Source organism: Euleptes europaea, chromosome 6 (assembly GCF_029931775.1).
Source record: "Euleptes europaea isolate rEulEur1 chromosome 6, rEulEur1.hap1, whole genome shotgun sequence".
NCBI classification, from domain to species: domain Eukaryota; kingdom Metazoa; phylum Chordata; class Lepidosauria; order Squamata; family Sphaerodactylidae; genus Euleptes; species Euleptes europaea.
The window spans coordinates 36,982,120-36,995,087 of NC_079317.1; the positions used below are offsets into that span (position 1 = coordinate 36,982,120).

At 42.6% G+C, this 12,968-nt stretch overlaps 1 protein-coding gene across 1 annotated transcript; it reads right to left on the reverse strand.

Annotated features, from left to right (window-relative positions):
- Window positions 1–3,030: 3,030 nt before the first annotated feature.
- Window positions 3,031–12,509, reverse strand: GEMIN2 (gem nuclear organelle associated protein 2). The gene is given in 11 exon segments (XM_056851662.1): window positions 3,031–3,115; window positions 4,213–4,271; window positions 4,680–4,790; window positions 5,829–5,897; window positions 6,854–6,898; window positions 7,016–7,129; window positions 7,401–7,460; window positions 8,754–8,843; window positions 10,216–10,300; window positions 12,336–12,463; window positions 12,465–12,509. Coding segments are annotated over 11 exon segments (846 nt in total). The 3' UTR covers window positions 3,031–3,075.
- Between the last annotated feature and the right edge of the window lie 459 nt (window positions 12,510–12,968).

Genomic DNA, 12,968 nt, shown 5'->3' on the forward strand with positions numbered 1-12,968 from the left:
TGTTGCCTAGCAGTGCAGAATTTATTCTGAGCTGACTTGTAAACGGGGCGAGCCTCTGAGCTACCAGCATCTTCTGAAGTGCTAATGAAGCCGCTGATGGGGTTCTTTTTTAAAATGCTATAGTAAGCACCCAAGCTCCTTTGTCTACAATGGGATTTCCTGGAATGGAGAAATTGGTTATTTGACAGCAATCTTTTTCAGGATGGGTGAAAGCTAATTGAGGGCGCTCATCTTAACTCTCCCCTGAAGTAGATTCCTCATTGAGGGTCTTGCTTTGTATTCCTTGCTTACATCAACTGCAGTTATTCCAGGCTTTTCGAGTAGGAAGTCAAGGTAGAATTCTTAATGTAACTTTCTTGTAAAGATCAATGGCACTGCAGCCTCTCTGCCTTTGGGAGTGCATAACAGTTTACATATAGACATCCTCCAGTTATGTTGTAAATTAACTAATGTACTTTGTCTTTAAAAGCTACAGCAGGCTGTTACCTGTATATACTGAAATGTTTTACTAAGCATTTCTAAACTTTCCAGCCTGATCTGAAATTGGGCTGACTATCTTCATGCATAGTTTGTGAATGCTTTTCTTTATCACAGAGCGGGTGGGGGAAGACCATGCATCTGTTGCAAATGTATAGGATGTTCCAAGATAGATTATAAATAAGCTTTTTTTGGATAAGAGCTCACTTCAGATGCAATGAGGGGATCCATTTATTGCATCTGAAGAAGTGGACTCTAGTTTATGATGGCATATGCTGCAATAAAATTTTGTTGGTTTTTAGAGATTACAATACTGTCCATTTTATTCTTGCTGCTGGAGACTAACAGCTCTCTCAAACCAGATTATGGCTGCAGTTTTTCAAGGTTTCTAGGATTATTTCCATCCTCCAGGTCTGTTTATATACCTCCCCAGTGCAGCACTTCCATTTTGAGGTTGTATTCTCACTGTTTGGCCCCGTACTGTGATCCCTGTTGACACTCCTCAAAAATCTAGTAGAAGAACTCTTTATTTTTTCAGTTTCTTGATTCCAGCCTTTCAGCGGTTCTGGTTGCAACAGGACTCACTGAACTGACCTGTATCACAACACTGCTTGAATAAAGCTATTTCTTCCGATTGGAGGCTGCTTGGGGACTGCTATTTATACAGCCAACTTCCATGGCTGCAATTGCTCTTGCAACTGCATTTTGAATACTATACATGCTGTAATTACTCTGCAGTTTTTCTGTTAGTTCAATGACCATTAAGGAGCAGCATTCATCCACATAAACCACTCTGTGGCTGGAAAGGTCCCTCCTGCATCATGGGGTCTAATGCTGAGATTTTTGCAGTCTTACCAATCTCCCACAGTTCATTGCTCGCCTTAGCTCAGTTTCAGGTAACACCCATTGCTTTTGTCATTTTTTTCTAGCTAACACAATGATAATATCTTGTGGGCACAGCTTTATTTCTCTATGGAGATATCTGCATGCTTTCTTCATATTTACAAGAATAGCTTAGTTGTCTTTAAAACCTAATGGGAGCTGCTTGATGACAGAAGAAAATTTTGTACATAAACTGAATGGAAACCTAAACAGCTCTTTTGAACACAAAGTGCATAGTACAAATATAGCCAGATTGCTGCAGGCTCTGCTACTGCAGATACTTGAATTTTAGCTCTCATTATCCTATAGGCTTAGGGTATGTTACAGAATATGACAGTAAAAGAGAAATCAAGTCTTAGTTTTGAAAGACAATCTTGAAACACTTTTCAAGTTTCACTGCCCATTCCTGAGCGTTTGGCGGCCGGGGACAGCGTGACCGAGGCGCCCCGGCGGCACCTCCAAACCTGTTTCCTGGCCGCTGAAAGGCTTTAAACGTTTTTGGAGGCTTTTTAATTTTTAAATGAGGCATTTTGCCCTATTGAGAACAGCAAGGCTGCGCCAGCAAAAAAGGCACAGCAACGCTGTTCTCCCCACTGGTATGCTGGGCCAAAGGGGACAGGAGGCTGCCTACTGGCAGAATGCCCAGCTGGCGTCCCTGGGCAGTGCTGCCATGTCAGTGCTAGGAGACCAGCGTCCGGGTACCCCCTGCTGATGTCCTAGCCCACCTGGACGGCACAACCCCTTTTTGGCCTCCAAAGGACTTTGAGGAATGGGCTGTCAGTAATCTAGATTCAGGGTAGGATGGCACAAATAAAGCAACTGCAAATTTCTAACACAAATTGATATAGAGTGACTCTGTCACTTTCAATTTTTTAACTTTTTATTTTATTTACGCTATTTATAGTCCGCCTTTTGCACAGGGACTCAAGGTGGATTACATGTAGTGATCTGTAAGGGAATTCAGACAAGCATAACTGAACAGGGTTTTTTTTAAAGTAGGAGTTGACCTAATAGTAATGTTTCTGTTTTATTGTATCTACTGAATAAAGTGGTTCATTTGATTTTATAACTCTAGCAACATTACTTAGGGAGATGGGGGAAGGTTAGAAGTTTGGTCGATTTGAAACAAACCTGAGTACGCATCATAAACTTTGGAAGATCTGTTATCTGAATAGAGTCTAAGCAGGTTGACTAGCTCATGTTATGAACTATATCTAGGCATTTAGAATCGCATGGACCAGGTCAAATATTTAACAGACCTCAAAATGCTATCATTTATAATTCAAGACAACTGAAAAAACTTTATTGTAAACCTTAAAATGCTCCATACAAATTTACATTAACTGATTGGGGGGAAATCTGTACAGATCTGAATTTTAAAAACCAGGTTTTTAAACAAGCTGATTAGTTTTGCTCCAGTTTAACCTGGATGAGCTTGCAATCTGGATACAGTTCTCACAGCAGCTTGCTGGCAAAGGAGTCTACATGAAAGCGTTTAGGCACTCTGCTGTTGACCTCTTTCAAGCTGAGTTGTCTGCAGCTGTTGCTAAAATCATTTTAAAATTACTCTTCGTACAATCCAGCAAGGTCATATTGGAAGGTAGGGCACAGCTGCAGTTCTTCACCCTTCAGTCAGAGGGGTTGGTTGGTTATATCGGCATAGCATTCCCCCACAACTATCATGACAGCCCATGCTTCTTTGCTCTCCAGACTTTATCAAGAGGGCTCATCAGCCAGGTCAAGCTGGTCAAAGTACCTGGGGGGAGGGGGGGAATCATGAAAACAAGGTATAGAAAAAAATCTTACTTATAAGACTTGAATATGCCAGAGATGCACCCAGTATCTTCCTTCAACTGAAAAATGGTGTATTAAATAAAGGACAAAGTTACAATAAATTTGACTGTCTTCAGTAAAAACAACCAGAGAAGTTCAGGACTAGACAGGAGGCCAGAAAGCCTGAACAGAAGCTAAGCATACAGGGGTTATACTAGGCACAGAATTAAAGCAACAAAAATAATTAGCTTTGGCAATATAAGAGTCAGAATCTCTAGCATGCGGAAGAGTGAAGGATTAATTCTATAGTAATCAAATTCCATTGTGAGATTGTCCTGCCCAATTTACAGCACACTTTTGCACAGGGATCAAAATACATTATGTCTAATGCAGCAGGAAGAATGCTCAAGGATTCTGTAGCATAGTTGCTGCTGTTGATTATTGGTGCATGGTTCTTACAGTAACCTACCCAGAATCATCCATGTCATTTTGAATCACTTTGGTTGAATCCTGTTTCTTAAATCTTCAGAAAGTAACTGAACCACCTCAGGAGGTGGTGGGCTCTCCTTTGGAGGTTTTTAAGCAGAGGCTAGATGGCCATCTGACAGCAATGCTGATTCTGTGAACTTAGGCACTTCATGAGAGGGAGGGCAGGAAGGGATGAGTCAGACTTTCGCTTACATGGCCCTTTCTTACATGCCCAGGGTAATGCCCATCACCACTTCGGGGTCAAGAAGCAATTTTCTTCCAGGTTAGATTGGCCAGGGATCCTGGAGGTTTTCTGTCATCTTCTGGGCATGAAGTAGGGGTCACTGGGAGTGTGTGTGGAGGGGGAGGTAGTTGTGAATTTCCTGCATTGTGCAGGGGGTTGGACTAAATGACCTTGGTGGTCCCTTCCAACTATATGATTCTAAGTGGTCAAGTTAAAGGCCCAAGCCAGTTCTGCTACACAGGTATAACTGTGGTCCTTGGAGTACAAAAGCTCAAGTTTCTAGCAGATCACTGGGAAAAACAGCAGCTCTGAACAGCACACCTATTTTCCATAAATAGGCAACCCAATAGATATGATATCCACCATACCTGCCAACTAAACAAATTAACAAGTTCAGAGCTGATACTCTTTCTTCATTCTTGTTCTCCTACAACAGAGGAAAGCAGAATTAATGCAGCATATATCTGAAGTTTAGGGAATGTCAACATTCACAATACTGGACAAACCTGGCAAATGTCCATAAACCCAAAGATAAGCTAGGGAACAACAACAGTCACCTAACTGTGACTGTCAGTATTCACTGGTGTATAAAATGGAGCAATACCAGTTTTCAGATACTGAGAAAACAATCTGATACATTTAATATTCTGTGAGTGTCAATCATATATCAAGGTGAGTACTCAGAATTCTTTCGGTTAGGTTCTGAAGGAAGGAAAGTAAAAAGGAAAACACAAAACAATTTATACAACCCAGATAACCGAGCGGAATGACACCCACACACTATAGACTATTTTCTAAATTATTTTTATTCGATAATTTGCTGAAGTCAGCTTACCTCCAAAACTCTCACTTCAGAGCATCTTCTCGCCAGTTGCCGAATCAGGGAGTGAGCCTCTGGTAACAATGGTTTTTCAAGACAGGCCAGCAAAGCATAAAGCCATCTGCCCTACAGGAATTTAATGGAAGGTGCATCCTGAAAGTAATGTTTCACTACTGGTACTTTGTCCAAACAAAGTGGGGAAAAGCCATTTCATTTTCAACATAGACGCATAAATGGATCGATCCCAATAACGTTACATTAACAGGTCTAAAAGTTAACCAGCCAGAATAAAAATGATTGTTTCTTAAGGCCATGCCAAATGCAGGGCCTTGTATAGCAGTTAAAGTACTGAACTAGGATCTGGGACACCCAAGTACAAACCTCCACTCTGCTATGGAAGCACTGCTGGGTGACCTTGGGCCAGTCACTGTGCCTAACCTATCTCACCAGGTTGTTGTGAAGATAAAATGGAAGGGGGAGCAATGCTGTAAGCTGATTTAGGCCCCCACTGGGGGAGGGGGAAAGCAGGGTATAAATATCTAAAAAATAAGTCTAATTTAGCCTGTAATGTGCATCTATCCAGGAAAGATGGGTTGTGCACAAAGTTGTGAACTGCAGACATAGATCATACAGGTTCCTTCATGACTGCTGTATTAACCAACACTAACAGAATTATGTTTCATTTTTGGAGTCTACAGTATCTACTTAGGTTTCTATAAGTTTGGGTAATCATAGTATCTGTAGAGAAGGGCCATAGCTTCTTAAAAGAGAAACCAACTTGAGATGCAGAAAACTGAGGTTCAGAAAAATGTACTGCTGATGAATGGCATGTCAGCAAGACCATATAATAGGGGTATAATTCTGCTAACTGTTAAGCAGGCATTTCACTGAAAGAGACCCACTTACTGACTGAAAGTGCATCTGGGCCCCACAGTATGGTTGGAAGGCCTGTGGTCCAGCAGTCTTGCTGAGGCTCAACAGGCCGGGATCTACTCAGTGCCTGTAACTCTATGATTGCCTCCTCCTTTTCCATGATGGGTGAAAGGGGGATAGGGGTGTAGTAACAAGTGATCCAACATTTCTAATTAATTTCCTCTAGCTAAGCTTCAAGAGGGACAGTTTGCTCCTTTGCATTTCGAAATGAACAGAAGAAGTAAAAGTTACCAGTTCTGAAGTAAATTCCTTCTCCGAAAACCAGTTTATCAGATATTCCAAGACACTGGTTACTGTCACCTTTTAAGAAGAGAAGCAGCTATGAAAAACAGCTCTCTATACTGGTGCTTCCTTATAGTCCTTGCATTGCATTTTCAAATAAGACCTACACTTGTATCTGAAGTTTCACAGAAACTCTAGGAATAATCCAGCAATCAGATATTTAAATAAATAGCAACCACTGCTTAAGTTCGCATGCAAAGCCACTATGTGATGCCAATGCAACTTCATATTTTGTGATCTTATGAGGTAGCAGCTGGCAGAGTCTACCCTAAACATTTTTTTCTGTTGGCCCACAAATTGAAGGATCAGATTATAAGTGACAAATATTCCTAGATGCATACAAATGTAAAGAACATTTTGGTTAAATCACACTGTGGGTCCTGGTACAGAATAACTTTCAGCAAGCTTTCTGTATGACATTGTTTTGTTTGGTAAGAATCACCATGAACTCATGAACCTGCCTTATACTGAATCAGACCCTTGGTCTATCAAAGTCAGTATTGTCTACTCAGGCGGGTAGCGGCTCTCCAGGGTCTCAGGTAGAGGTCTTTCACATCACTTACTTGCCTAGTCCCTTTAACTGCAGATGCTGGAGATTGAACCTGGGACCTTCTGCATGCCAAGCAGATGCTCTACCACTGAGCCACAGTATTCACTGAACACACGAAGAGGGACAGTGAGTATACTGGCCCCATCCCCTAGCGACTGCCTGATCATCTGCAGAGGCAACTGTGCCAGAGGCAACTGTACGAACTCTCACTCCCTGATCAAGGGAAAGAGAGAGAGTTTGAGCAGTTGCCCCTGATGACCAGGCTGTTGGGTGGAAGTAAGGCCAGTGTTCCATGTGTTCCATGTTTGAGTGGTACTCTCATGTGCACCAGGCTACCCTTATGGAAGGATGTCTAAATAAGTAACAGTAGAGTTACAATGAACTCGCCATCAACCTCATTTAAGAATGATAGTAGTTGAGATACCTGATTCATTCTGCTAACAATGCTCAGCAATGGAGGAAAGCCAACCTGGGGAGGGGAGGGGGAAAGTCATCAGAATATGCAAGATACAAAGTATTTATAGGAAATCTAAATTAATTGCAGTTGTGCAGGCTATCAGCTTTTATCTTTGTGCTTGCTACCCACCTGTACATAATCAATTCCTTGATTTTCATCATTGGATACTTGAACACCTGTATTTAAATACAACTTTTCACCCAGACAAAATTTTTTCCAGGCTTCTTCGTCATCTGGTTTGGGCTGCAGAAAGCAAGCAAACAAGGTATTTTTCTTATATTAATAAAACAAAAATAGTGCGGGTCCCCTCCCCCAAGATTACTTAAAGTACACTCACACACAAATGTTAATGCTACATGTTCAGTTTATAATAAGGCACTGTCCCATTGTGTAGCTCAACGAGAAGAGAAGAAGAAAGGCGCCCCAAAGGGTTGCAGTCCTCAGACAGCTTGCTCTGCAATATTCTAGAGCAAGAGATCTGCTGATCAAGATTCCAATGTTAAATTCTACTCACGATCGTAACGTTACTGTCCAAATGCTGGGACTTCCAGTGGTCCCTGTGTTTGTTCACACTCTGGAAAATTGTAAAAGTAAAATCTCCTATGAAATCTTCACTACAGCTACAGTGTTTAGTCCAGTTCAACTGATTAAAAGCCTTCTGACCAAATTAAAAGGCGCCCTCAATTAATCAAGCAGATATTTAAAAATCCAATTAAAAATACTGCTACTTATACAAGCAACAGTCAAGCAACAGTCAACCAACAGATGAGAAGAGGCATTCCCTTCTCTCTCATACACAGACTCATTGTAGTAGGCGTATTACTTAAAATAAAAGGAAGCCTTTTTCTTCAGAACTGTTTTTACTCAGATGCAAATTTATAAACATTTAATAAATTGTCTAGTTCCATCAACAGCATGTGTAATGAACCAACTAAAATTTCTTTCATCAAGTGATGGGTGTAGGCCTACCTCCTATACTAGGGGTGTCACACTCATTTATTATGAGAGCTGGATATGACATAAATGTCACTTGGTTGGCCCGGGCCACGCCTCGCCAGCCCAGATAACACACCTCACCAGCCCAGGGGGGGGTGGCTGCTTTGGCTGACTTATGGGCCAGATAAGAGCTCTCAAGGGGCCAAATCCGGCCTGCGGACCATGTGTTTGACACCCCTGTCCTATACTTCCTTTTGACTCGCACAATTTTTACTAGTTTTGCAATTTCAAGAAAAAAACAGAAGTGAAGATCCCCAAAGCCTTGTTTCCATAAACAAAGTAATGAGTAACAGACATGACTGTTTAATTTTTAAATACCCATTTTTTCAGAGGGCAAAGGTTTAGACCATAACAGGGCTTTTCCCATTATTATTAGAAGAAGGGTTGGTTTTTATTTGTCAACTTTCTCTACCACTTAAGGAAGAATCAAACTGGCTTACAATCACCTTCCCTTCCTCTCCCAACAGACACCCTGTGAAGCAGGTGGGGCTGAGAGAGCTCTAAGAGCTATGACTAGCCCAAGGTCACCCAGCTGGCATCATGTGTAGGAGTGGGGAAACTAATAGCGTTCACCACATTAGCATCCACCGCTCATGTGGAGGAGTGGGGAATCAAACCTGGCTCTCCAGATCAGAGTCCACCGCTCTAAACCACCATTCTTAACCACTACACCACGCTGGTTTTCCAGCCAGCCTCTGAAAAATGAGTCGAACCGAGAATGTAATGCCTATTGGAACTGGCATTGCAGTAAACTATCTTGAAAATGGGTACTATGAGATCAGGACCCTCCCAAGTAAGAATGGCTTCAAGCCTGGGCTAGGAAAAACATCATAGAAGACTGCTCAGGTTTCTATGTGCATGCAGTAGTCACCTGGCGAACGGCTGAAAAGTGAGCCACTTGTTGTCGTTGCCATTGCAGAGTTGGTGAATATCCTTCAGGGGCAGGGAGGCATCCTGAGAGCTACAAAAAGAAAGGGGAGAGCTACAAATGCTAGGCTGACAATAACAGTTCTGAATCCTTAACAGTTCACAACCCATGCATTTAAACCTATTACGTTTTCTCTCCTCACTACCTGAAGTAAATTAGGCTGAAAGATTGCTGTAAGGGCACACAACAAGTTCATTCACTATAGACAAGATCAGGGGGAAACTCAAATCACACTGAAGTAGATGAAACACTCAAGAGGTCCACAACCCTGTCTTCTGCCTTTGTAATCCACTTTCTGTATTATGGTATGCCATGCCTTAGACAGTTCATTACAGTCTCTGTTGCACTGTTTTCCAATTCTGCAATTCTAGTTCTACTGTATTGTTTATTGGAGGTCTTTTGTTGACTGATTGAATTATTTTTTATATGTTGTAATTTGCCTGGAGTCTCAGCAAAAAAGGCAGTCTATAAATGAAGTAAATAAAATATGGTTGCTATAGCAACCCATAGTCACCCAAATGCTAGCATGTTCCAACCAACAGGGATGGCCTCAAGCATACTCTGCCACAAGAGTCATGGGCAGAGGCAGGGTGCACCTCTTTCAAAATGATGGCAGGCTGTATCACATGCCATGGTTCAGAGGGAATGGGTTGCTTCCAAAACACACTACCTTGTCTGGTACTGCTCCCATATAAAACCAGTTTCCCATGCACTGCAATTGTTTTGCCCCTGTGGATCAAGTAATGAGAAAGCCCGGCTTTGCCGGCTAGAAATAACTAGCTAAAATCTGTGGACCCTGGCCCAGACAACATTAATTATGGTTGTTAACTCATCAAGATTCAGAGAGAGAAGAGAAGCAATGAATGTACTGGAGAACAAATGAAAATTGATTAGTAACTAGAACCCTAGAAGCAGTGATAATATTGATCTAGATATTACTTAGCAGAGTTGTATTCAACAACTGTTTGAACTACATGGGTACACCTTTGCAACACCTTTAAGACTGACCCACATCACTGCAATTCCAAGTTTTGTTCTGCAAGACTAGACATAATTTACATGAACTCTGTAAGATGTGAAGTTTTGCTACTGGTAATCCTTAAAACACCTCTCGCAATTGGGATGGAGAGTCGTCTTGCAGAATAAACCCTGAAGTTTTGTTCAATCAGCATGTTACTGCCTCAGTCACTCTTAAATGAACATGACAACATTGTAGGGGGCTAGAGTAAGATGAGTCAGGGGGAAAGAGTTCCAATCTCTGCTCAGCCATGAAGTTCAATGGATGACCTTGGATCAGCCATGGCTGTTGAGAATCCATAATGAGGAGAGAATCTCAATGTTTACTGCTGCCAGGAGCTCCTTGAAGCAAGCCAAAGAAATGTCATCACATTTCCTCAGAACTTACTGAAATATTCACTGTCTGTTTCTTTTTCAGTTTTCTGGGGTCTATCTGAGCCACAACAACATCTGGGCATTTTGCAGCTTCAATCCTACAAAACAAGAAAACAAGTGTCCCAATTTTTTAAACATGTCTCCCAATTTCTGGAGAAAAACAGAAATTATCTACGAATGCTTGCATTTTTTTCATATCTGAAGAGATTCTTCTATATGACTAAACACCACAATAACTTAAGGAGGCTACCACAACTACTCTTCTGCCCCAGCTGGGCTGCCACAGACCCTCTCTGTTGCCTTCTTATCTTTCACAGAATCTGGACTGTTTGATAGTGACCAGAGATTTTCATAACAATAGTGTCAATACTGACCACTTAAAACCAGACTATATTTTTTATACACCAACTTTCCCAACAATGTGTTTGCTGTAGTGCAGCATGCAGTCTTGCAGCTGAAACACAAGAGTCTTCCTTGGAACACTGACCTCTCCGCTACTATCCCCCCAGTTCTGAGTAGGGGTGCCATCTTTTTTGTGGCCCTGCTCCTGTTTTTTTTAATACCAGCATGAGAGACAGAAGTGTAGCAGCTAAAACTTTCTCCACATTACTTATGTTCATGCAAAGAAAAACTTCACTTGAAGATGGCAACTCTGCCCTGAGAGTACTTTTTCACAATTATTTCTAAACTTGTGCCGATCGACACATGGCTTGAATTCTAGCTCTCCACATTCTTCTGTCCTTGTAAATAAAGTGGAAGTTTTGGATTCACAGACCCACAGCAGAAGTTCTGAAGGCAATCAAGGTTTTCTCATAAAGTCTTTGTTTCTATCCTTCCTTCCTTTCCTGATTCTGTCCCGTGGCAGAACAGGTTGTGACCAAGATTAGGGAATCACAACACTTCAGGGTATAATTTTTATGCCACTATGAAAGCAGGACTAAAGTTTTCCTAGTTTAATCCACATGCACTCATATTCTGAAAATCTCCTGCGACAACAGGCTGTCTGGAGGGCCATATTCAGTTTGTGTGTAAAGTGCTGTCAAGTCGCAGCCGCCTTATGGTAACCCCTTATGGGGTTTTCAAGGCAAGAGACTAACAAGAGGTGGTTTGCCATTGCCTTTCTCTGCATAACGACCCTGGTATTCCTTGGTGGTCTCCCATCCAAGTACTAACCAGGGCTAACCCTGCTGAGCGTCTGAGATCTGACAAGATCAGGCTAGCCTGGGCCATCCAGGTCAGGGCACATTCAGCCTGATGGGTCACAAATTATGCAGGTGATCAAATGGATGCCTGCTAGCACACAGAACGAAACCCAGAAAAAAGGAGCATACGCATTGCACTGATTTCACTTCACCTTTCCTAGATTTTATCCCCATTTATTCAATGATGCAATACAGCCAAGCATCTCCAGACAAGCAATACTAAAGGAGGAACATAGGCAAAGTAAGACTATTAATAAAAAATAAATAAATGTCCCTTTACTCCACAAGTCTTGAGCCGTATACCACATACCTACAAGGAGCAACTAGATTCTTCATTAAGATCGTATAGAGATACCATAAGTGCCGAATCCAGGCAGAACCTAACCCGCTTGTTGATCTAGAGCACTGGTTCCCAACCAGGGGTCCGCGAGAACTAAATTAAGGTCCGCGAAACAAAGTTATAAACCCATAATAAATTAACATTTTCAATTAAAAGTTCTCTATTATAAATATATATATTCAAATATTATTCTAAGTTTAATGTTTAACTAACAGTTATGATTAAAGTTTATTTTCAAATTCTCGGAATTTTTATTTTAAACCTTGGGGTCCCTGCACCGAACAAAAAAGTCCTAGTGGTCCCTGGTCAAAAAAAGGTTGGGAACCAGAAACGCGGTCCTGTTGAACCATACGCAAACTGTGAGCGCACTAGAAGGGGCGACCCGATCCAGGTCACTCTGAGCACCGGCTGAGTGACGGTAAACGTCTCTACTCCTCCCTGCCTGCCCCCTTACGGGAGGGACGGTTGCACGGCCGTCTCTCAAAGGAGGTCCGGATCAACCCCCACTCGCCAAGGGCGGCCCCCTTCCCAACCCCGCTCTTTCTCTTCTCTCCACTGGGGCGGCCGCAGACCCTCGCCCAGCCCACTTACTGGACCCGCTTTAAATACTCTTGGGGGGTCCTGGGGGGCACGGCCGGGTCGAAATCCTCCGAGATGTCACAGTCCTCCACAGGCAAAAGGCGGGGCATCAGTTCCTCGACCCCCGACTCCATCGCAGCCCCTTCTGCCAGCGGAACGCGCTTCGACAGGGACCGCACAACGCATGCGCGAAAAACCGAAGCCGCCCGTGACGGCACAGCCGCGACCCGAACGCAAAACCTACGCGCCGGAGACCCTAAAGAGGGTGGGGGGAGGGGAACAGCTCCACTTTTTGAAAGGGGTTTCTTCGGAAATGGGTGATTTGGCTCCCCTCCCTTTCTTAACGTTTTTATTTTGGAGTTCTGTGAGAGCCGGCGTGGTGTACTGAAATGCAATAGAGGGGCGGAGCCTCTTATAACGCCACTTCTCTGCCGACTTCGCTTGAGCGCTTCAGAGCAAACCAGAAGATCGGCTGCAGTTCTTCCACGGAAAGGACAATCTGCGGGCATTTATGGGTGGGTCATTATTTCCTATTAACTGGATTTCTTTATGGTGTGAACGAATGATATTAAAGGGGATAGGAAAGAGCTGTCAGGCACTATTTTTGTTCTCAGTATTTGCTATTAAAAGAAAACGCGACGTCAA